This window comes from Rhipicephalus sanguineus, chromosome 8 (genome assembly GCF_013339695.2).
Source record: "Rhipicephalus sanguineus isolate Rsan-2018 chromosome 8, BIME_Rsan_1.4, whole genome shotgun sequence".
NCBI classification, from domain to species: domain Eukaryota; kingdom Metazoa; phylum Arthropoda; class Arachnida; order Ixodida; family Ixodidae; genus Rhipicephalus; species Rhipicephalus sanguineus.
This window is the reverse complement of record NC_051183.1, coordinates 11,513,516-11,538,961: the sequence shown is the minus strand read 5'-3', so window position 1 is coordinate 11,538,961 and position 25,446 is coordinate 11,513,516. Positions and strand designations below refer to the sequence as shown.

At 46.1% G+C, this 25,446-nt stretch overlaps 2 protein-coding genes across 2 annotated transcripts; one reads left to right on the top strand and one right to left on the bottom strand.

Moving 5' to 3' along the window:
* Positions 1 to 1,155: 1,155 nt before the first annotated feature.
* LOC119402545 (atlastin-2-like) lies at positions 1,156 to 12,929 on the top strand. The gene is made up of 12 exons (XM_049418698.1): positions 1,156 to 1,162; positions 1,859 to 2,259; positions 4,661 to 4,873; positions 6,206 to 6,424; positions 7,403 to 7,567; positions 7,625 to 7,681; positions 8,130 to 8,201; positions 8,271 to 8,414; positions 9,113 to 9,361; positions 10,730 to 10,804; positions 11,591 to 11,656; positions 11,851 to 12,929. Exons 1-12 carry the CDS (start codon positions 1,156 to 1,158, stop codon positions 11,983 to 11,985), a joined length of 1,803 nt encoding a protein of 600 aa, XP_049274655.1. The 3' UTR covers positions 11,986 to 12,929.
* Positions 12,930 to 13,139: 210 nt separating this feature from the next.
* On the bottom strand, positions 13,140 to 22,522 carry LOC119401372 (uncharacterized). The gene is made up of 5 exons (XM_037668109.1): positions 22,425 to 22,522; positions 19,286 to 19,437; positions 17,414 to 17,487; positions 15,792 to 15,872; positions 13,140 to 13,818 (listed from the first exon to the last, which is right to left on the bottom strand). The coding sequence occupies exons 1-5, from the start codon at positions 22,461 to 22,463 to the stop codon at positions 13,439 to 13,441; spliced, it is 726 nt and encodes a 241-aa protein (XP_037524037.1). The 5' UTR covers positions 22,464 to 22,522; the 3' UTR covers positions 13,140 to 13,438.
* Positions 22,523 to 25,446: the final 2,924 nt, after the last annotated feature.

Genomic DNA, 25,446 nt, shown 5'->3' with positions numbered 1-25,446 from the left:
CTAGTCGTACTTGAATAATTTCTCTGTTTAAGTCTTCAGTCATTCTCTGCGACTCCACACCACAATTGCCGAAGATCATTGTGCCATATGCAATCGTTAGGCGGATGAGATATTGCAGTAGAACTGAACGTCGGGGAGTTAGTTACTATTCAGTGTGAAATTTCAGCGCGCACTAAAAACAGCGGAGGGGACAAACGCGGACAAACGTTTGTCCCCTTCGTGTCCTTGTCTCCTGTGCGCACTGAAATTTCACCATTAATGCTGAGATTTTCTTTCGCTGTGTGTTCCCACTCCAGCCGTTGGAATGGTTCTTCTAGGCATGCAGTGAATAGCATTGGATAGATCGCATCTCCTTTTCTCTCCCCGTTTTCGCTATAGCTATTTTATTGTTCCTTTTGTGGAGAAGCAGGGTGTACATGGCGGAATATTTGTAGATGTTAACTAAGGCGTTTGCATGTGTTTCGCGTACTCCTTGGTGACCGAACGATTCTAAGACTGCCTATATTTTTTTATGAGTCAAATGGCTTTTCGTAGAATATGAAATCTATGAAAAGACATTTTTGTAAGTAGAATATTTCTAGAATACCTGATTGATCACGTGATTGATACTTACTGATCCTGATTGATACCTGACTGATCAATGATGATGAAATGAACTTTATTTGGTCCTGGAGAACCCCGATCAGACAACCCCCGAAGGGTGGTCCACCGCAGTTGCTGGCCGCGCCCACGCCGGTACTGGAAGACCATGGCCCTCCGCCCGTTCGCAGGCCTCCTGGACTGCCGACAGCTGGACTGAGAGCTCGCGGCTTTTAAGAGCCTTCTCCAAGTCCTTCAGAATACCTGATTGATGACGTACATTCCATTGTAGACTACACCTTCCTACAACAGGCTCTACGTTGCTGAACCTCCAGTGTTTCTCTTATACTTTTTGAAGTTAACTTCGTAATCATCTTGTATAGCACTGAATGTAAGCCGATGGCTCTGTAATTTTACAAGTATTTAACATCTCAGTTATTGCGTATTAATATAATGCCATTTTTTAGCTCACTGGCACATTTGAAGTTTCACCTGACTTAATGCTCCTCGATAATTTCCACCACTGACCTGCGCCAGACGATGGCGTCTGCATTATCTGAGCTTATTGTTGCAAATATGGGGAGTGAGATGACAATGACACATACTCTGGTACGGCGAGACATGAAGCGCTCAGTGTTACTCAGTCCCAATGTCCATACAAGGCCAGAAGTCAAGGAAAAATGGAGGCTTGAAGAGATGAGAAATTATCGAATAAAGAATGTCGCTCAAGCCGACGTTTCAACAATATGATTAGCCTCGATCAGGACATGAAGTGCTTTCCGCCAGGAAGGAATGCAGTTTCTCTCATGACGATGGCAAGTCCCCTTATCGAAACGTTGGCTCCAGCGACATTCCTTGTTCGGTGATTTTCCACCATTCCTGGCCTCATCTGCATTTTGCTGGTGTGCGCCGGGAAATCAGCGGCAGTCAGTCAGTAGTACGTGCAGTTGGAAAACTGCGGTCGGTTAACCTTTATGACTTCTGTATCTCTTTTTCGAAACTGTCTCAGCCTACCCTGTGCCGTCGTCGTCGTCACAGTAGGAGTAGCAGTAGCCACGCAGGTCACGTGACCAGGGGGGAGAGGGATTGAAAAAATAAATAAAACTAAATGATGATCATGATCGAAATGATGATGGTGTTAAATTATGACGATGATGAAGCTCGAAACGATGATGATGATGCTCGCAATGTGTAAACGCGCGTATTTCAAATCAAGTGGTGGATTTACGACACCGCGTGATCTCGCTAGCCAATCAAATATGCGCTTACGCGCTTACAGCATCGCTGTCCGACGGTATTAACGGCGTGGAACTAGCCGAAAATTTTTTTACACGCACCTTCTGCGACTTGTGCAGGGGCTCCGTCTCGGATGGAGTTGGCAGCGGCCACGAGCTGCAAATCGTCCGCACCAGTGACGAGTGCATCGAACTTGACGAGAGTGCGTTGAAGCGCCTCCTGCTGGATGAACGTGTCAAGGACAAGCCCGTGGCGGTTGTATCTGTGGCCGGCGCCTTTCGCACGGGCAAGTCATTCCTGCTGGGATTCTTTCTCCGGTACTTACAGAATTCGAATCGAAGCTCCTGGCTTGGAGATGAGAATTCCCCTCTGCGAGGCTTCAAGTGGCGCGATGGATGCGAACGGCACACAACGGGCATTCTGGTGTGGAACGAAGTGTTTCTGGTGAGAAGGACGCACTGTTGATCTTACGTTCAAACACATACACGAGCCCCGTTCAAAACCTTTACTGACAACAGCTTTTTTTTTTTCATAACGTATAACGTAAGTTTGGGCATGTTGGTATTACATTTCCCCATCTAGTGTACAACACAAGACAACGACGAAGTGAAAGCCGACGAAGACAAGCGTTGGCTTCCGAAAAAATTATGTTCAGAGCGTCACTCTCATATATATGGGGATGGATTCGCGAAGGCTTTTACTCATCCCCGTATATATGAGTGAAACACCCTGAAAAGAAATTTGTTGGGAGTAACGGTCTATCTGCCGATTATTACCATGGACATGTGCCTCGAAGGCGCAGAAGACAACAAAAGCGTTACTGACGTACTTAATGTCAACAGGTCTGCGCTTGATGTGTTGCCTCAAGTGTGGCTGTGATTCTGTTCATCCTTCTCTTTTCGCCTCTTTATCCCTCTACCCCAGTGCAGGGTAGCAAACCGGAGGTGCGTCTGGTTAACCTTCCTGCCTTCCTTTGCTTCTCTCTCTCTCTATAGCTCATTGCTTTGTGTAGTGCACTAGACGCTGAAATTTTTATTTCAATGTAGATAAAAGGTTACAGAGAACCGACTCTGGCTGCTACCCAAAGCGGCAATTAGCATGATTTGTGTCGCTCGAAATACCGGCATACGACTCCGGCATATCGGTATAAGAGATTTTATAAATACTGGATAGCGCAGCTTTAACGCAGGACAGAGAAAAATCACTAACGCACAGGGCAAGCTCGACTCCGTGGTACACGTAAAACGCCAATCATGTGTTCTGACGGTGGTCTAGTGGTTGTGGTGCTCGACTGCTGACCCGAAGGTCGCAGGATCGAACCCCGATCGCGGCGGCCGCATATCGACGGAGGCGAAATGCTAGAGGCCCACGTACTCAGATATAGGTGCACCTTAAAGAACACCAGATGGTCGAAATTTCCGGAGCCCTCTACTACGGCGTTCCTCATAATCATATCGTGCTTTTGGGACGTTAACCCCCACCATTATTGCATTAGGCACCTGTTCTGAGGCCGATTGAAAGACGCCATCTAAGAATACAAAAGTTTCACAATGCATGCAACGAGGACGAGCACAGAAGAGGCACACACAGCGCTGAACTTACACCTGGCTTTTTATTTTCCTGCCACGGCAATGTACCGGGTGTCCCAGCTATCTTTAGCCAAGGGTTAAAAAATACAATATTAGACGCAGGCGACTGAGATCAGTTGCAAATTGTTGACAGCCACCTCGCACGCTACATACATTTTTTTGTTTTGCAATTAATTAGTTTGTTAATTAGGATTATTTAACTAAATTGCTAAATATTGACTTTAGGCAAGAAATGCGACTTACAAAGTTCGAGAGCGTCTTCAGAAACCCCCATTGCATTATTTGCGATAAAGAAGGTCTCACGTATACCATTTTTTCCAAGCTGCAAAGAAAGCCCGCAAATTACAAAAAGAACCATGTGACTAGTACATTCTCGCGCAGCGAACATGCTGCGTTCAGCCGCGGTTTGAGCGAACGAAATCAGCTGCAGCCACGACTCGCCGGCTCCATTGCAGCGGTAGGCCGATGAGTTGACAGTGGTTTCTTGACCCGCGTCAGCCATTTGGCGCGCCTGACGGTGCAAGTTGTAGCGCGCGCGGGCCAAGAAACCACCGTTAATATTCCACTATCTTGTCACAGTGAATATGTCGGTCAGACCGGAAGGTGCCTTAGTGAACGTCTTAAGGAACACAGGTAGTACAATGTATGTAGGGCTATCAGTGAGCATGTGGGAATTCATTGTCGGGATTGCGGGTGCTGGCCTCTTTTCAATCACACACATGTGCTCGCAAGAAACAAAAATAGGACAGCCCGAGAAATCATAGAAGCCCGGGAAATTTTGAAACGCGATAAAAAGTGCATCAGTGTTGCGTCGCTTGCTCTTTCGAGCAAGGAAAGTGAATTTTTATCGCAAAACATGTGATATCGATGATGGGTTGCTGTTTCCTTTGACTGACTTTTGTATACCTTGTCTGCTCTGTCCTTTTTTTTTCCTGTGAAAATGCGCATATAGGTATATTGCCGTGGCAGAAAAAGCCAGTTGTTTAGTTCAGCGCTGTGTGTGTCTCTTCTTTGCTCGTCCTCGTTGCATGCGCTGTGAGACCTTTGGTTTATGCGGCACCAACTATCCCAACGCTCAACCTCAGCAAGCCATCTAAGAAGTTGCTAAGTGTATTGTGCCAAAGATTATTATTCTCACATAATATGAAAACCTTGTCACCGTATCCAGGTAGCACAATTATGCAGAACGTTTTTCGTACGTATATATAGAGAAGTCGAAAGCGCACGCGCTTCTAGCCCGGCTGGCGCCTTTGCAGGTCAAGACATCTCAAGGCCAGGAGATCGCTGTGCTCTTGATGGACACACAAGGAATGCACGACGATCACTCGACAATCAAGGAATCGGCCACCATCTTCGCCCTGAGCACCATGATGAGCTCGGTGCTGGTCTACAACCTCTCTCAAAACATTCAAGAAAGCGACCTGCAATATTTACAGCTCTTTGCCGACTACGGCCGGCTTGCGCAGCAGGTACGTATTGAATGCGAACAGCCTCTCACTTTTCTATGTTACAAAAAGATGCTACAAATACCGTGTTTTCTCGCGTATAACCCACACAAGAAGTACAGTAAATTCGGAGCTAAACTTGGGATGTAGGTGGCCGCACGGCAACGCTTCACGGCACGAAAGAAAGGTGGCTTCAAGGACAAGCCCGTGGCGTGTTCTTTGTCAGTCCTTGTGTTGTTTTGCGCTACAATTTTTCTACACATGGCTTCAAGACAACGCAGAAAAAGTGGAAATGTCAGCTAAGGCTGGAACTCACAATTGGCAAGGACGGGGTAGTGATACTAGTGACTGAAACAAAGCGAAAATAAAGCTTTTGCGATGTTCGAGCTACTTACTGTTCACCTAGTAAATAAAAGGGATACGCCAGGAGACGCACAAATGGCCATGGGGAGCAACAAGATGTGGGTCCTCTATACTGATTGACATTTCTTGGGAATAAAGGGAAGCTACGGGGGCGGAGCTTCTGCACATGTACTCCTGCTTACGCGATGAACAATTTGTAAACAGGGGGTGTGGGCTGGAGCCGATGTTTCGACAAGCGAACTTTTCTTCAAGGCTGCAGCTTTGAAGAATACAAGTTCGACAAGAAGACAAGTGGATATATACGCGATGTAGTACTGTGGTGCGCGTTTCGTGCCGCTGCGCGGCATTTGTGGGCGAAATTTGTCGCATGTTTCTGAGGCGAGTTGGCGGGAAACGGACGCCCACCTGAATACGCAAACGACTTTTAAGGATTGAGGTACACGTGTAAAAGGCACGACGTTCTCACATGCGCTAAAACGCAAAATGGCAACGTTTAAAGTTAAACAAGAGAAAAACTTGGAGCACACTAGAGGCCTGCAAGCGTAGAACGCGGTATAGCGTAATCGGGGCCGTTTCGCATCGCTTTCTAATTCGCTAGCCAGGCTTCACATCTCGGTGGACACCGCAGCCGTGTCACGAGGAAAGGTACATCTTGGCGCGTAACATTGGCCGTTTGAAGCTCTCATAGAATGCATGCCTACTGCAAGTGCCGCGTCCTCATGCGAATCGCTTCCTGTAGAAAATAATAACGTTTTCTTGTATTTCTCACGCAAAAACACAGACGCGATTGTGAAACTACATATAACAGTTATAGCAATTTGGCTTGCAGCCTTCGCTTCACTGCCAAGAAAAGTCCGCGAGTGTAATATGTGTTGTAAAATGAGATAAATATGAGTTGGGTGTCAGTGCTTGTGTCCATCTGTCTTCATCGGCTTTCTGGTGCTACAAGGTCATAGACATCTAAGTGACGTTTCAATTGTCTTTCTGATGCAGCAAAGGGCCGGCAAGCCTTTCCAAAAGCTACTATTTTTGGTGCGGGACTGGTATCACCTAAGGGACGCAGAATACGGCGTTGACGGTGGGCGGGAGATCCTGAAGCGACGTCTGCAGATATCGGAGCACCAGCCCAAGCAGCTTCAGGAGCTGAGGCAGTACATCGACTCGAGTTTCACCGAGATGGACTGCTTCCTGTTGCCGCATCCTGGCACAAAGGTACGCAGTCGGCTGGCTTTACTTAAGGCTCGTCCACTCCTGCGCCTAGCACAGGTCACGCGACCACGTTAGTCTCAAAGCGACTGGTCGCAAACAGTCGCAGATTGCCGCTGTGGTCGTCAGGCGACTGGCTTTGCTCAGTCGCTTGCTGCTAGATTTGTCACTCGCGCAACAGCAGTCGCAAACCTCTGAACCTATCAGATGAGCAGGAAGACGGCGGTAGCTTATGTTACGGGGCAATGGCAATGTGAACAGACGCGAATTCGGTGTGACGACTGGTATAGATCGCACGCAGGTGTGAAGATTGGTCGCGTATAGATCGAGTCGATTTTTAATAGCCAGTCGCAAATGGTCGCGCGACTGATGCTAGTGGCCTGTGTGAATGGGCTTTTACAGCTCGCTGTGGAAGCTGCGGTGCTAGAGGTGCTCAGATGGCACTGGTCGGACAAGCGTGCCATTAGTTGATTGGTTTCCTAGAACTATTGGAGGTCGCCGATTACGTGGAAAGCTGTATGACGTGCGCAGCGTCTATTGCGCCGGTACTGGTTGCAACCGCCGAAGCTTGACTGTATATGGCGGTTGTTTTTACACGATATGATGTACTAATTACGTTTTCTGCACTTTCTCCACTTCTAGTAATGAATCTTTTATGGCAATATTAACGCTAAAGTTATCAAAGAATCGCTAATAGCCTTAGTACAAACTGGCTTAGTGTTTTCCTTCAGTGTTCCTTTCGGTGAGTCACAGAGCGCATACCAGCGCCCTTTCAAACCAACTACGGAAACACTGACCAAAAACTCGCGCGCGTCTCGTGTTCGGCAGCATGCTCAGGAGCTCCAGCATAGATCTACGATGTTGCAAATGTAAAATTTCAGGCGATCATACTTTCTAAGTCAAAAGTACAGCATCGCCAGTGCCTCCAGTGGCTGCTCTAGGTCCCATATGGACTGAAACCGTACAGACTCGTTCTGAATACAGGTGGCGACGGGTACATCGTTTGATGGGCGCCTTTCGGAAATCGACGAGGACTTCAAGAAACAACTGCAGGACTTGGTTCCTTCACTGCTAGCTCCGGACAACCTGACCGTCAAGAAGATAAACGGCGAGGAACTCACCTGCGGAGAGTTTCACATCTATATGAAAGTAAAGTACCTTGCTAACATGCAAGTCCGCATGTCCTGACGCCTTTCGGGTTTACAGGCATACGTCGACGTCTTCAATGGAGGCGAACTTCCTGAGCCAATGTCGGTGCTACAGGTGAGCACAGCGAAGTGTTAAATAATGGTTTGTAGACAATTCATTCACTGCACTGAGCCTGCATCGAGATAATATTGCATTTTTAATACCATGAAGCCATTGCCTTTCTTAGTCTTGTATGGCAGCATGCTTTAGTGTGGTACGTTCCTAATCTTTGACGAAAAATATGGGCTGATCTAACAGTCACTCACCGAGTCTCGTGAGTCCAACTACGGTATTTACTTTTGTACTACAGGCGATTACTTGCATTATCCACAACTGGCTTATGCTGGATAGTGTTGAATAAATGAAGGCATCTACTAGATACACATTGAATCAGGTCACAAATGATCATTGAGGTTATCGTGCTTCTCACAACTTGCACGATTACAGAAGGTTGGTAGAGCAGGCCTAGGAAGGCAGGGGATTAAATACGAGATAGCGGGCCTTAACGTTTTTCCTATTTCAGGCGACTGCGAGAGCGAACAACTTAGCGGCGGTGTTCAAAGCACTGAAGCTGTACACGACAAGAATGACCCAAGTAAGTTGAGCCTACAGAGGTAGGAAAAAGCCCTTGTAAAATACAGGAACTTCTTGGCGTGTAACGCAGCGGTGCAAGGGAGAGAGGATAAGCGCGAAAAGGCTCAGGGCCTACCACAACGAAGAGCGGGAAAACGCCCTCACGAGGTTCCAGAACATCGCCAAGATGGGAGGCGATCTATTCTCGCAGCCGTACTTGGAGAAGCTTAAACAGGTACGTTCGCTGCTATCCTACAGGTCTGACACACAAACCACCCCGCACACCCAAGTGCTACAACTTAGAGGTAGCATTTTATAAGGCAAACGTCTTAGTTGGAAACCTAATCAAACGCAAAAATTGACCATCGGTGGCGTCAAGTGATGCAAAAATTTCCCACGTAATGACGTCATCATATGACGTCATCATGCCATGATGATGTCACATGGTGACTACACGTCGATGTCACATGATGTCTTCATCACACAGCATCGTCGCTTTGTCAGAGGTGCGCTGATCACGGAGGCAGTGCAAAAAGAGGTGAGGCGCAGAAAGCTTTTGGAGGTTGGCGGGAGACGATCAATGCATGGATTGAGGAGAAAAAGAAGATGGCTTTCGCCTTCGAGTCGTCTTAAACGAATGCATAAGGGACCCCGTGAGTTTTTCCAGAGATGTAGTACAGCGGTGGAATGTAGAATGGGTCCTGCGTAAACAACCTTTCAATTTTTTTTTCACTATAAAACAGAGTTGTTTTGTGTACCTCCCGCGGTGCACTTAGTTCGGCTTCCCCCAGCCCCACCCTTCCCCTACTGTCGACGCCCGCTGGGCCGCACCCTCCTCCCATGGCTAATGGTAAATCTATGCCCCTGCTCTCGGATATGTGTCGGCAAGCAGTCCAGGGTGCTTTTTCAGCGATTGGCTGCTGCACCTTGCAGGAAATCGACGAGTGGTTCCAGGACTTTGCGAGTCGAGTGGCGCTGAAATCGTGCCTGGAGTCGAATCGTTGCAAGAAGACGCAGCTTGGTGGTGCAATGATCATGACAGTCGGCGCAGGAGTTTCCCTGGCGGCTGGGGCCCACGTTGCAGTTCCCGTCGTTCTCGTGTGCGGGGTTCTTGGACTACTGCTAAGCCTCGCGGTGACCGGATTCAAAGGCTGCACGAGTGATCCGAAAGAGGAGAGCCGCGTGAGTATATCGCTTCACCTTTCCTATTCATCGCCATAGGCGGCCATACGAGGGGGGCAGGGGTGGGGGCGGCCGCACCCCCCCCCCTCTTCAGATTAGGGGGGCGCCAAGTCTGCCCCACAGCTTTACTTAGTAGGACTTGTCCCGTCATTGTTTGAAGTGCAAGTTCACCAAGGTGGCAATCTGGGCACGCTGGTCGCCCATTTTTAAGAACCGTAAAAGGCCTGTGTGTGTGCCTTCTTTGTGTTGCTGTTTCTAGTGCACTTTCATCGTTCTTAAAAATAATGTTCAAGGTTAGGACCATGCAAGCTTTTGACGATAATGGCGGCCGACCGCCGATTATGCATTGCAAGAGCTGTTTACTTCCAATTTTTAACCCCATAAGGCAGGGGACTAAAGGCAGGCCGTTGTTCGAAGCACGTCATCGCTTAGTTTTCCTTTTTGCATCCTCTACGAAGCTTGTTTTCTTTCGAACTCGAACAACGGGGGACGGTGGGGGGAGGGTGATGCAGTGAGACTTTGCTCCCTCCCACATTAATGAGGAACCCTGCGCATGCCTATGTTCATCGCCCTGTGAATGGCAAACTCATAAGTCATCGTAGCAAGGGGCTACGTGCCGAGAGTTGGACGTAATCTCGTTTGTTAGGGGAATAACATGGGCGAAGAAACAAACAGATCGTTGTGAACAACAGAAGCATTGGAGACAATCATTGTGAACCAGACTCTCGTGCGGTAGACGAAACCTTTATAAATGAATAAATTTCTACTTGTGTTCGCGCCGTGTGTTTCTTCGTCTATCATCGCCCTTTGAATGCCTAACTTACAAGTCGCCGCAGCAAAGAGCTACGAGTGCGCTATTGCAGTTCTTACCAGGGGTGGATACCAAGGGCACCCCCGCTAATGAGACATGTGCCCACATCTTCCTTGTGTTATGCCCCTCTCCTACATAACACCAGTCCCCAAAAAAGAACAAGTGAGTCAATAAGCGAAGCTATCGCAAAGCAGATCAGCGCTCAAAAATTCAACGGCGAAGACATTAACTGAAATGACACTACGCGAAGGAGGACTCCAAACAAGAAGTTTATTCGTGAAAAAAAAAAAAGGAACAAGACCAATACTTCACAACCGAACAAGAGTGCGTAAAGATAAAAGTCTGCGACCGCACAAGTGGGAGAAAGAAACATAAACCTGGCCATGGAGAAGAGGGCACTAACATAGAAAATTACAATGAAATTGCAATAAACAGAGAAAAAAAACACACTAAAACCAAAATATTTGTTCAATAGTCGATAAAATCGAACACAATCTTTTGTACTGAACGTACGCACCTTGCCTAAGTTTTGCTGTTTTTGTGGTATTTCGTTCCAGGAGATGAATGAAAGGGTTTGCCTAGTGGAAGTCCACGACGAGTTGCTTGACGGACGTCAGAAAAGTCCCGCTGAGGTAAGCTACTTCCTAGTAAAGGCGTGCCACGTTCTACGCAATGCAAAGCTACATAGAGATACTTTAGGAACACATGTTTTGACAACGATAATTCTTGTCGAAACGTTGGCTGTTGAGAGTCGAAGGTCGCGGGATCGGATCCTAGCCACATTCCAATGGAGGCACGAGGCTAGAGGCCCGTGTGCTTAAATTTCGGTGCACGTTAAAGAACCCTAGGTGGTCGAAATTTGCGGAGCCCTGTAGCATGGCGTCTTTCATAATCATATCGTGGCTTCTGGATGTAAAATCTCTACTATTATTATTATCATTGGCTCTTGACGTACTGTTTGTATAAACCAGTGCCCATCACTTCAAGTTGCTATTTTCCGCTGTACTAAAATCTTGCTCGTACGCAGAACAAAAAAAGAAAAGCGGTGGCATGTTACACTATCTGTAACATTTGAAGGCGAAAGTCTGCTGAACACTTGGTAATACATTAAGTTGTACATTTGGGGACCAGACGTAAGAAGACGCAGTTTGAGAAACACGCATCAAATTAAGTCAACGTTCTCAGTCGATTACGTTGTTCCCTGTTCGAGATATTTCGTCATTTCTTATGCCCTGCCGCTTTGCGCTGTTAATACGGAATTCGTGTACACACGTACCAGTACAAGCGTGTGAGCTTCTGCTGTTCTTCATAGGGATAACCGCGAGTAGAGTGGTTAAAAATGGCTGCATAGATCTTGTCGCAGCTTCCCAGCATCGCTCAATGGGCATCAAACTAATAATAGCATTGTTTTCTTGTAGGCGACCGGGAACCTAAGGAGAAGGCAAGCCGCGGCTGCAGCCAGCGACATCCATACGATCGATCTGGTAAGTCATTGAGGGTGAATCGAACGTCTTAAACAGGTCTTGAAAAAATGCGTAAGTCTTAACTTGTAACTTAACTTGTAATTCTTAACGTCCTACGAAACTGACTACTTGAGCGCTTTTCATGTGTCCTTTATTTAGCGCAATGGTCTTGGTTCTTCTATGTGAATTACCAGTTTCTCGTGTCGTAAATGCAGGAGGTCGTCGAGCCGCCAGAAAACAACGCTGCAAAGCGGAAAGGCAAAAAGAAGAACTTCCTCAAGCGTTTCTTCACCAAGAAGCGCAGGAATTCGCGCGGACCAACTGAACTCGACCGGCTGAAGCGATGCTGAACCATGCTACAGTCGGTTACAGACTAAGAATCAATGTGCGTTCCGCCCACGGCCGTCGCTGCCCCACCCAGACAGAATTTGCATAAATGTCTAATCGAGCTGCAATTGCTTATCCACGTGATGTGAAGCACCTCGTGTATTTTAGGTAGGTGACATTCCCATACTGGCACAAGTTGGTGTCTCTAGTCTTCGGTCGAAAACTTGAAATTCCTGGCAAAGGTTCCGACTTCACTGCTGCAACCAAACGTAATATTTTACCGAGGGACAACGAACATTTCCTTCATAATATGCGTATTCACATTAGCGGCGAAAATGTTACTTATGGTAAGAACGGAAACCACCATTGCAAGCACGACTCCCTTGCGCCGATGATTGATGGGCGCGCCGCAGTACTGGGGACGGAGCTCGCATATATTCTCAGGTTGTAACCGACCAATAGACTTGGTGTGAAGATGAGTGCGCGTGCTGTTTTGAATCAACGAGAAGACCGAAACAATATTCATCGTTAGTGCCATCAGACTCTACAATACCCAGTACTCTACATGGAACTGCATCTCTGTGTGCCTTGAACGATTGAATTTTTTTTTACCCAATTTTCCGTCACCACAATATTCGTATTGTTTTGTTTTATTTTGTCCTACTGCAGTTTCTGAGCAGCCAGACAGACTCAGCGACTAATTACAGTTCTGTTGTGCCCCTTTTCTCTTTCTTGTCTCTTTGTAGCACATATCCTTTTACCACCAGTGTTGGGTAGCGAATCGGACACTCGTTCGGTTGACTTCACTAGCTTTCGACCCCTTTGCTTTCTTTCTCTCTGTCTCTCTCTCTTGTGTTGTTGCTATTTATCATAAATATATGGCCCAAGCCAATGTTCCTTCAACGCAGCGTGTTTCATTGACGATGTACCTGATTGTATAATAAGTAAATAAATAAGTAAATAAGTAGTCACTGGCTATATATCAGGGGTTGGGACACATACAGACGCACCGAATGTAAGTTGCAACTCGGCAGATGTGATTAAAATAGCGGCAAAACAACGCGGTGTCGCCGACATAAGAACAAGTGGGTGAACAGAACAAACTTGCGATCACTGTTATTTCGTAAACCAATTTAACACCCACCGATCTCACCGTGCAGGCTTGGGATCCCTTTGACCACGTGTGCCGTGTGGCAGCTGACATTGAGCGCGACTGTATACATACCCTTAAGCCTCGACGACTGTTTCACAGAGCTTGAACAGCCCCTGTTAACATCCTGCTTGTTAGCCACGTTGCTGTGACCGCTTACAACAGCACGTGCTTGAAACTGAATGGTTTCCTTATTTATTCTTTTACGCAGTTATTTGTCTTTAGTACCAGTTGATTACCGCCTCCTACATATAACTCGGCTTCAGATGGTTCCGGGGCATGACCAAAAAAATGCCCAACCGCTCCCACAACGACGTCCATGGTTTCTATATTTTCCATGGGTTCCATAGGTTATTCAGATCTTTGCCTAGTGGCGTAAGTGTGGGTGGCATAGGGAGGGTAGGTGTCACAGGCGGTACAGGTGGTACAGTTGGCGCAGTTGGTATATGTGGTAAAGGGAGCCCAGGTGGTACAAATGGAAAAAGCAGCAGAGGCGGCCAAATTGATGGTCGAGTCCATGGTGGTTGCGGTGTCGGCGGCGGTTCTACACGCTCCCATGAGAGTACAACGAAGTTCTCTGGCGTGCACGTTGGATCGTAAATGCGGTACTTTGGTACTGTTCCGCAGAGTTCATCGTAGATGAACTCGCAACCCTCGGCTTGCTGACGCAACGAGTCGCTACTACGCCAGTAGGTGCACCCGTAACCTGCGTGGAACACACGTACCCAACATATTTCTTCCACATGGTGGGCTTTGCGCGGAATGCTGTGTGACAGCTAGAAACAACTTGACAGCGCTGCGGATCCCACTTGAATATGCAGCAAACTTTTTTAATGTTGTATCAGCACTAGTAGCGACAGAAAAGCTCTCAACAAACAAAATACAATTTATCAGTCAACACCCGACGCAATGATTTAGAGAAATATTACGTCCAGGTAAAGAGCGAAGCACAAGATAATTACAGGAAGTTGTATACTTGTGCAGCGTAAAAAAGTGCCAGGGCTGCGCGGAACACGCAGCACAGTCACAGCGTAAGCTGGAGGAGCGGCCTGCATGTGACGCGTTGTAAGCTCTTTTAAGGGGCCTACCGGAAGTACATCTGCGAGGAACCCCTAAGCCAGAGGTCTCAAATACGCGGCCGGTCCGCGGACGTCTCGCTAGCGGCGGGTCGCACGCATGACTGTCTTCATCCCATATATTTTTATTTTCTTAAGTATGTTCATGAGCTACGGAGACGTGACTGCTCTGAAACATTTTTTAACAGCGAAGATGTTTGAGCTGGCCATTTTGTGCGGTCTATGAGAAAACTATTATGATCAACGGGTACGTGCCATAGAAATTGGGCAAATGCCACTGCTCACCACGGGTTCACTAAGAGAGAGGGAAAGATTGATAGAAGTAATGGGAATAAAGACATAAAAAGATAGAAAGTCAGAGAAAGGTATAGAAAGAGAGAAAGAGGAGCACTACGTATGTGCAAGAATCTTAAAGGGACACTGAAGAGAAAAACAATCTTTTCTGTTATCTCACAATTATATCTTTCCTAATTCTAAAATCCCCACGCTCGCTGCGACAAGGCTCTTCGTAAGCGAGAAAACGCGCAAAAAGAAAATGCGAGTGGCGGCGCCACCTTGAAATTCGCGCAACAGACGCCGTGAAGTCCTAGATTTCGACGGCGTCAGATAGGGTCTACGTAGCTCCTGATCGGTAAAAATGAAGTACATTGACCTTTCAGGAGGCCATAGACTTAACATACCGAGTTTCAGGAAATTCCGTTCTGCAAATGTCCCCAAAATACGACAAATCCGTGCCGTCACGCGCGGGGATTTGGGCGCGAAATTTAAAAACCGAACTTTGACCTTGTTTTTTTCCTGTATTAGTAAAGTTATCATGGCGAAATTAATGATATTAGAGTTCTCGGAACACAATTTATCAATTCAAACCAATTCAGTGTTTCACTTTAGTGTCCCTTTAAAAACTGAGCACAGTCCAAGCCCGGCCCGGCCCGCGCCCGCCACCTTAAACCCGAGCCAGACACTAAGCCCGAAGCTTCAGACCCGAGCCCGGCCCGGGCCCGCCGTGAAAGCTACTTTACATGGCCCGGCCGGGCTCGTGTTTTTGGGTAAGCCCGAGCCCGTGCAGGGCTCTAGGCCCTACTCCAAGGACGACGTGCCTGTAGATCTACGAGAGGTGCGAACGCTCGGTTCTGGAGTTTGCACATCCGTGTCGTGACTAACGTAGCTAAAGCCTAGCACCAACCTAGAAGCAACCAGATTAGTTTCACTCTTTCATGTCTTGCGCGACATAGTGCAAGCTTCGCGATTTTTTTCGTGCGGCAGCTCTTGTTGTCACCCCATGTTAAAACATAACCGTGGAACAAAAACCCTGTTTCAGAACCGGCGCCCACACTTGGGTCATTCTGGAGATCAATATGCATATGTTCCTCGACGTCAAATTCCTTTCAGAAATGACCCATACATAACATACGGGAAAGGCCTAAAGATGGCAACGTTGCTGACATTTTAATGTTCATTTGTGTTGTCTCACAGATGTAAGAAACGAAAAGAAATAAAATACGGCTGCTTCAATTTCGGTTCTTATGGTGGAAGGGACGAACTAAGATGGCCATGCAAATAGCAAGGATAGTTTCAAGGTTTATTTTATATGACCATAACTCACCTCTATTTGCATAAGGGTGCCTCAGGACGACGCACTTTTGACAGTCTCTATAGATGACGTGTACTTGTACAGTGGCGTTTACTGCAACGGAAATGTGATGTTTGTATTGAATCAAAGAGGGCTCATTAACACAGGGCTACACGATGTTGTATCGCTTCTTAAGATACCATTTGGGGCGGATAAAAACGAGCATCTTTTTGTATGTTGTAATATTTCTTAAAAATCGGAGCTGTTTAGGCTTTTCGTAGCGCCGGGAAGTGCGTACAGAAATTACTGTCATGAACGCGCTCTCTTCGTCCTCTTCTGCTTCGCTCCCACAACACGTGCGCCCATTTGTCCGGCGTGGGATGCAATAACTCTGACGGCGACAGAACGAGCACAGAGAGAGAGAGAGAGAGAGAAGAAAGAACTACTTGAACATGTTTAACTTAGCGCAACGACGACGAGGACACAAGAGGAGACAAACCACAGCGCTGACTCGCAACTGAATGTTTTATTAGAAGACATGAACGAAAAAAGGGGCACTTCAACCCTCACACCCATGTGACACACAAAACATTCTCTTGTGTCCTCGTCGCCGTTGCGCAGGGGCGTAGCCAAGGGGGGGTTGGGGGTGTTCAACCCCCCCCCCCCCCGAAATTTTTCAGTTTTGCTTGCGCATATATACACGCACACATACAAACACACGCACGAACATACATAATGTATGGTTGAACCCCCCCCCCCCCCGAAAAAAATTTCTGGCTACGCCCCTGCCGTTGCGCGAAGTTAAACATGTTCAAGTATTATCACCAACTGGCCCAACTATCAGTTCTTCTAAAGAAAGAACTACACTGAGAGAGAAAGAGATAGAAAGAAACGTACACAAAAAAGAGAAAACAGAAAGACAAATAAAGATAGAAAGGTAATCAAAAAAGAGAAAGAAATAAACAGAGAAAGAGAGAAAGGAAGAATGAGAGAGAGAGAGAAAAAAAAGCATACCATAGCCACGTATAGTATAGTATAGGAGGTGGGAAAGGGAAGTGAGGGGAAAGAGTAGGGAGAAGAGAAGAGAGGGCCAGGCATAGAATAGCCATGCATAACATAGAATAGCAAGGGGTAGCCATGTACACTATAGTAAATGAATCTGTAGGTAAGGGAAGTTAGGGTGACGAAGAGGGAAAGGAGGTGGGGAAAGAGTGATACATAGCATAGTCATATGTGTCGTATCGTATAGCATGGAGTGGGAAAAGGCGGTGAGGGTAAAGGAGAAGGGAAAGGAGAAAAGAACGCCACCAGATCCGCTGATTCATCAGTATTTGCCCCACTAGCGTGTGGCTGCCTTAATTTTTTGTTTGTTCCTGCGCTTTCGTGAATCTGGCCCCAGACCTCTACAAAAATAAAAAAAAAAATAAAAACAAGAAAACGCGCCTGCGGATTATACATGGCGCGTATAAGCGCCGCCTCATGCGATTTTACAATCTTATGGCGTGCGTAATCAGACTGCATAGTTTAGGTTGTTTTGAGCCTATCATGCATTAACGGACCGACCATGTAAAGTTGATAAAAGTGGAATAGTCTCAGCAAGCAGTTATAGACCTACAGAGCACGCGTTCTTAATCTTTATTACACTGCCTACTCACATTTTCCAGCTTTAATAAATATTAGGTTCTCGGCTGTGTAGTTGGACGATGAACCAAGGCCGACCACTTGGCTTCTGGAATATACAACGCGTGGTTATAAGGCGTTCCTGCGTCTTTTAAAATGCGCAGCGTTTTGGATTAACATTTACAGGCATGCGCTCGGGTAGATTTTTATGCAACCGTGCATTAACCATGATGTGCTGACCATAGGCGTGCGCCGAGGAGGGGGAGAGAGGCTGGAGGGGCGCCCCTCTCTCCCGCTGATAATCGAAGAAGGGCGCCAACTCTGTCCCTTACTTTTACTCATTCGGACCTGTGCCGCCATTGTTTAGAATGCATGATTATATTCGTGCAGGTTTTTGATGATAGTCGCGGCCGAGGACGCCTCATTTCGTTCCAAAACTTAATTTCCGACCTTTACACCCGGAAAGCCGGGGACCATAGATTGGCTGTTGTGAGAGGCATGTCATGGCTTCGTTTTCATTATTGCATCCATTGCGAAGCTTGTATTTTTTCAGATTCGACCAATAATTCAAATTTGGGGAGGAGGTCGCTGCGCTGAGACAATGAATTCACTGAAGCGTGCGGGACTGCACCACAAGTCAGAGGCGTCCGAACAAGCCCGGCTTGTGCAAATGCCTTCCTTGGCTTGATTGCCTGTTAGTTCTCATTATTATTGTGTCTAAAAAAAAACAAAAAACGAGCCCTTAAAATTCCCCTTCTTTTGTTCACTCATAGCAAGGCTCTCGTTCTGGCCAACGTCATGCCTTCAGGTAGTATGCGAGGGATTATTGGTCAGCAGCCAGGTCGTAAAAAGATCACGTGCTACGTGACTCGAGCAGGCAGAAAAATAGTGTTACATACTCGCTGTCATGGCTACGAGCGGCGCTGAATAACACTCCCAGGTTTAAATGCACGGATATACCCGATAAAGTGGACGGGAGGATGACCGCCGCCGTAGCTCAAATGGTAGGGCATCGGACGCGTTATTCGAAGATTGAAGGTTCCGTCCCTGTCGGCGGCAAGTTATCGTTTCGTCCACTTTATTTTTTTTTAATTCCTCACATTTATATCACGATTACAACAACTAACATACCTCATACTTTCCTTGCCTTGATTGTTAGATCTTTTATAATGTTGTGTTTAAAGAAAAGAGTGTCCTTGAAATTCCCCTTCTTTCGTTCAGAAGATAAACAACTCATTTGTTTTAAGCCTCAGAGAGATCTATAATTAAAGACGTAATTAACGTAACTTCATTTATTGCGTACAGAATCATTCCCGTTACACTTTTTTTCTAAGTTGCCTTTATGGACATTTCAGGGCCAACAGTAACGTCACCATACATGATTTATATAAATGGAATAATAAAAGTAATTGGTGCAGCTTGTTATACATTAAATGACGATGCCATATTGGACTAGCTGGCAGCTCATGCTCGGTGGCGACAACCTCAGCCTTGAGCTAGCGACGACGGACTTGGATGAGGACGAGCACTCTTTTGTCAATCTGTCCGCCGCCCTTTCTTTAGTGCTAAGGCTGTCGCCGCTTGTATTTAATGAACGTTTTCTCACCTCTTTAATAACCGAAGCTCCCGTAGCACATTCTTTTTTTAATATTAGACACTCGACCTTATATTATCTAGAAATGCATTGAGATTTATTCAAAGAATAATAAACTGAAGTATATGTTCTTGTAGTGTACTGACTGTTCACTTAACGTGAAGTTAAACCGAAAAAACTGAAAGTGAACATAATAAACTGAAATAGAAGCTAAAAATAAACGCTCAGTAAATAACTTTTTCTTTAAGAGTTACTGACCTGAAAGGCGAAAAAGTGAAAAAAAAAATGCCACGCATTTACTGAAATCACTTACGGGACGCTTCCGCCTGTGTCCGAGATAGTCTTCACGGTGTTGTCCACGTTGAGCTCGAGGTAATGAAACTTGATGCATTTTACGCCACCGAAGTACAAGTCTTCGTAGAAATTTCTGTACACGAGCGTCCACTCCGTCTTGTTTAGTAAACACTGAGAACAGGATGGCTATTATTAAGTCATGAAAGGCGTTTGGTATTTTTAATGGACGTGTTAAAGAAATTTATAATTCAGCTCCATAGTGGTATCGAGTGTTGTGACGCGCAATGTTCGGTATGCGAGGTCACGCTACTGGGAACATGTAGTTAATCAAAAGGAGATGGCAGATTGTTGGGAAATTTTCCCCTTTTAGAATAATCTCAACGCGGTTTTAAACTGCGCGAAGAGGACAGGACAAAAACAGGAACAGGTGCGCACACACACAAGTGAATCTGCGCTTGCGTGCGCGTACGTGCCCCTGTTCTCGTCACGTCTTCATCGCGCAGTTTAAAACCGTGTTGAAGCCATGAACCGACTAGCCCAACAACGTACCTTGCTTGGGATAATTTAGCCTCCTTCCGCATTGTGGCAGGAATCTCTGCTGCATTCAGAGTCTGTACGCATCGAGTTGCCGATTAGTTTGCTCTAGCTTTGGGATTTGCTAGCCTTCTGGTCAGAAAAAAAGAATCGGGCGAAAATCGATTGACTAAAATTTTTCTACATGAAGGGAATCTGTACAAAATATGAGCCAGGGTAGCTGGGTATGGACTGGGCAACTTAACTTTGGAGTCTTTTCGCCCTTACCGACATTGACATTAATGCGACTCGCAGCCTGTAGAGTCGTCGTTGATCACGATAGCCAATCAGCGCGATGCGTGGCAAGAAAAGAATAAATTAGACTGAAATACAGCCTAAATTACGAATCCTTTTCCTTCGTATGTGCCCTCGGCAACTGCGGAACCGCTTTCGTTAATGATACGTTAAACATAACAATTAACTGGAACTCTCTCTAACGAACAATTCTAACATACAGCGTTTTCGTTCATACGGCCCCATGTTGTCTCTGGCTATTTAGCGTGCACGGCGAACATGCTGGACATCAACAAGGTGACGACAGCTTTGAACCGTAACCGCAAGCCTTGAGTGCATGATAAATGGAACGGCACAAGTATTCACATAAACTTACTGTTATTGTTAAGCACGATCGAGTTACTGACACCTTCTGATGACACCCTGAGGATACGAACACCAGTGAGACAAATTAATTACAAGCTCTTTATGTTCGTTTCGATATTTTCCTGTGGCCTCCAAAATAACACGCAACTATTTTAAATGCGAAGCATTTCTTAGCGAACCTTTCACAATTTGGGCGTTTCTATCTATCTATCTATCTATCTATCTATCTAGCCGCCTACGTCTGGGTGTTCTCATGATCGCCCCCTTAACTTGGTGTAGACCAAACTTGGCATGGGAGAGTAAGATGATTTGACGAATATGACTGTCGGGTCATGACATGAATAACGTGAAAATCATCTCGCGCACGTCGTCAAACGCTTTCCTCCAGACACGTGTGGCACATACCCGTTTACCACGGGCCGCGGTGTACGGGTATGCGCCACTGGTGATTGACAGTTTATACCCAGGAATGGCGATAACAGACATTGGTAATTAAATGGGACACCATTAAGAAAAACCGACGTCGCCAGCGTTGACGCGACGAATGGAAAGAATGAAAATTAGGATCCCAGCAGGAATCGAACTCAAGCATTCTGCGTGGCAATCAGGTATTCTACCACAGAGCCACACCAGATCTTCAAACTGGTTTCGAAAAACAGCCTATGCAGGCGTAATGTCGGTGCAACGTGAATTGTGGTTGTGGTGCTGGCTATCTAATTTTGCAAGAAAGCAATAAACACTACATGATACTCCTACGATACAGGTGTCATATCAGATTAACGTCGGTGGTTCCAGTGTTCGCTCCGCTTTTACAGCAGTTTAATAAACATTACATTTGTATTCCTACGATTCAGCAAGCTATATTGAAGCATTGCACGAGCCCGGAGGAATACATAATAACGAACGTTACGTATGATATTCACATCATCGCGCCGTAAAGTGCACTTAGTCCACCAGAACGACGCAGTGTCCTCTTAATTTCTTACGAGGCTGGGCGATGGCCTCATGCTGACCGAGGATGATGCCAGATTGATTGACAGCCGCTCTGTAGACTAGGCTACGTAGGCCACATGTGCCCAGGTAGTCTACAAATAAGACAAGCGCCATTCACTGATCTTCGTCCACGGAGCACTATCCAGGCCTACCAGCTTCGAAGGCCTATATCGACAGACAATTTGTCGACGAAATGACCGAGGCATCCACGAATTCAAACAGCTGTAGTATACCACATACTTCACTACACATGGACCCCTCGTCACCGCGATCACGACCGGATCCGATAACAAGTCATGGCCAGCTGCTGGGGCTCACTGATCACGATGATAATGACCTTGTTCAAGAACTGTCAAGAACCTCTTCCATACAAGCACACGGATTCGTAAAACGTGCGTGCGTTCTCCATCATAAGGGACAAGTATAAGCATTATATATCAGCTTACCGCTTCTAGTGGTAATACCCACGTTGCCGTTGGCAGCGTTACCCAACTGTAAACAACTGGTTATATAACACATGTGCGGCTCTTCAACATATATGTGCGCGTATAAAAGTTATACAAATCTTTAGCGTCATTTTGTAACGTTTCGCTCTGTAGAAAGATTACGCCACAGTCACCTTCCCGCCGCATGCTTCGCTTAACATCGACTTCCACGGTACGTGGGATCTGCCGAATCTTTTTTGCATGCATGGACTCCATTCGCCTCCCCTGTCTCACCTTCCGATTCGGCTAACGTCAATTTTTGTTCCAACCCACGTGACATGACAAAAATAAAGCTTTAGTTTCCTTACGTTCAGCTCGAAATGAAATTCAGGATTGACCACGCTCATAATAGATATTTGTTCACTTGACGGTCCATGGGATTCTTAACACTCATTCAACAACACCACAGTTCAAAAGAATCTAGCTTTCGTTTTTCCACATTTTTGCAAGGCTAGCAACTCGCGCGAGAAAAAAAAAAAAACAGTGCGTTAAATAAATCTGCTTCACCATGCTCAGATCCTGGTAGCGCTGAAGGGTGGAATCCATTTCAGGGTAGAAGGGCACGTCGGCCAACACATCAATAATTCGCGCGCACAAAAAAGCGTACAACGCCAAAAACAACATTCTATGTCCTCTCTCGTGCAGCATCTCGAGCAAAGGCATCTCTGAACTGCTTTTTAACCGAATACCTCAGCGGAAGATCCAGAAGTTCCGTGTCCGTCGCAGGTCTGATTCACTGGATCAGTTCATTATTAACCCACGCATACGTCGATAGTGTATAGAATATTCCGGTTTTTATGCAGGTGACTAAGCGCTTCCCACATGAGTGTATGCGACAGCTGTTATTGTGCGGCGGCAAACTCTGCAAGTGCCGGGGACTGTGGTTAGTGCCCCCAGCTTCCTCATGTTTCGTGACGTTTCATTTGCGTCAGGTTGAAACTGGCGATTTCAATGCCCGTTGCAGGCACGAGGCAACTAAATATTTTTATGGCGGTGCACTATCAATGTTAGAACCAGATTTATAGTGTACTAAAACTAGTTAAAGATTGCCTCGGACGCTGCCTTTGATACTTTGACAAATTATGCACAGGCATCTTTGCCCATACTATGACTAGACATAATAATGACCTGGTCGTACTAAAACAAACCAACAAAAACTGGCCTGAGACAAGTCAAAGCGTGGAGCAATGGTAAGTAGGCGCAGGAGGCTTTTGTGAATGTGCTGCTCTAGTGTTCTCAAACTTCATTGCTGGCATGCAAGAGAACGGTGTGCAGCGCCCTCATGTATGCATTTTGCACATTTTTCTGTAACACGAATATCATGGTCTACGGAGCCGAAATGTTATTCGCAACAAACATTACCAGGTCAGGTGCAGGGCATGCATGTGCTATAACCTGACTTTACGGCAACGGATTCCACGAAGTCCTAATTTTCAATGGATTGATCCACAGCGTCAAATTAGCCTCTGTCGGCCCGTGACAACTGCCGCGTTTACTAGCTCAGAAAGGACGTTCATTTGGGACTGTTCACTGCTACGAGCAGAAAGGCAATATAAATTGCAAATTCACTGTACACAAAAATAGCGTTAACGTCTTGAGCGAAGGCTGACGAACTTTCGCTGCTGAGAGAGAAAGGTAAAGGAACGACGGAGGTTAACCGATAAAGATCTCCAGTTGGCTACTCTGTGCTGGGGAAGGGAAAAGGGGGTTCGAAAAAATGAAAGAGGAGAGAGAACGTAACTGCACTACAAAGTCATGACAACCACGCTGTCTAAGTACTACGCGCCAACACTGTTGGTGAACGTTCACAGTGTGAACGGCATGAAATGCTATGCAAGGTTCTTCATCACTCACTCATATCCTAGCGTTAGCTTTCGCATCATAAGTGGACTAAGCTGAGTCACTTAATGACTTGTTGCGTCGAATAAACAACAAGGTGACGTGAAATAGCTTGAGGACACAGTGCTGTCTTGAGAACATGAATAAAAAAGATGCCTTATGGTGCAGACGGCGATTTAACGTTTATGTTTATAGCTCTCCCCTTTATGTTTATAGCTCTCATGGGAGCATGTGTGTTGCGAGGTACGATATTTTAGTACAAGAAGTGCTCGTAGTATCACGACGCTGTTTTCATCGTCATTTTTATTTTAAGTGCGGACGACGACATCCGGCTGTTAATCGGGTTCAGTAAACTCACTGGCTCAAAAAAAGAAAAAGAAAAAAAGAAAGGCCGTGAACTGCACCGTAGTGCAGTTATTGTTTTTCGCTCTCGTATAAACACACTCCGCCATCGTTTTTAGGGCGAGCTCATACAAAGACAACTATAATATGTTTTGTGCGTTTGCCAATAAAAGCGGGGGGCTCTGTTCGTAATCCACAGGGCGCCTTGCAAAGCCTCTGCTTTTAGTGCGACTTAATATTTCAAAATTACATACGAAATACTGCAAGATCCACGTTGTCGAACGTTCATTTATAGCTGCGCTGTTCTAATCGCCATGAATAATTTTAAGCATGAAATGCTTTTAGCTCCTGTTCGGCGCCTTCAAGTGGCTTTGAGCGAAAAGCCAGCGCCGTTATCCGGACACTCAAACGAGATCATCCGGGAATTGTTGCGAGAACGAAACGAGACATCCTGGCAATCAGCCCAAAAATGAAGCGGAAAAACGCGGTTTTCGGTAGTCAACTCTTCGTACAAGACAGCATTTCATACACTACATGCCACCCAAACAAGTCACAAGACATCTTGCTTCAGAGTTATTAATGTTTGTTCACACTATAACTGAAGTTGTAACTTCTTGTACGCTGAAATGTCACTTGTCATTTACAACAGCGATGTTCCAAAATCAAATAGGGCACCATACACTTGCTCTTTTAAACGCAAACGCCAAGCCTCTTTTGAATGCCCGCGGTGGGCGAGCCAGCGCCTCCTCTATCTTTAAAATAGAGGAGGCGCTGTGCTAGTAAACGGCACGCTGCCAGAGGTAATCTTGGAGGTCGCGGTATCACGGCACGAGCGGAAAATCCCAAGATTTATCTCGCACAGTGAGGAAAATAATGACGTCCATATGGACGAGTGCACGGCGTAGTGTAGTTTGGCGGAGTGTGACCTTGCGAATACGCATAAGATTGTGGCTGGTATAATCTCCAACCAATCTGCTCTCAATTACGGGAGAAGCTGCCATTTTTTTTCCAGTTTGTTCTCCATGGGGTGAATTTTCTCATGCTTATGCAAAATATGTTCCCCATTAGCGACGGTATCTGAAGAAGGTTCGATATTTGCATTTGCACTGTGCAACAGTTAATATACTTCCGTGGCTTGTGTGACGTTCTTTATAGAATCTCGCAATAGGACAAATGCATAATTTAACTGCTTTATGAAACTGATACCAACCATTTTCGTACTACCGAAACATGAAAAACGAAGCATGGCTCATCAGCGAAGTGACTACTCCGTGACACCGGCGCCAGATGATTATCGACAAATGACAAACTATAGTCCAAGGTTGTAAACTTTACATCCAATTACGTC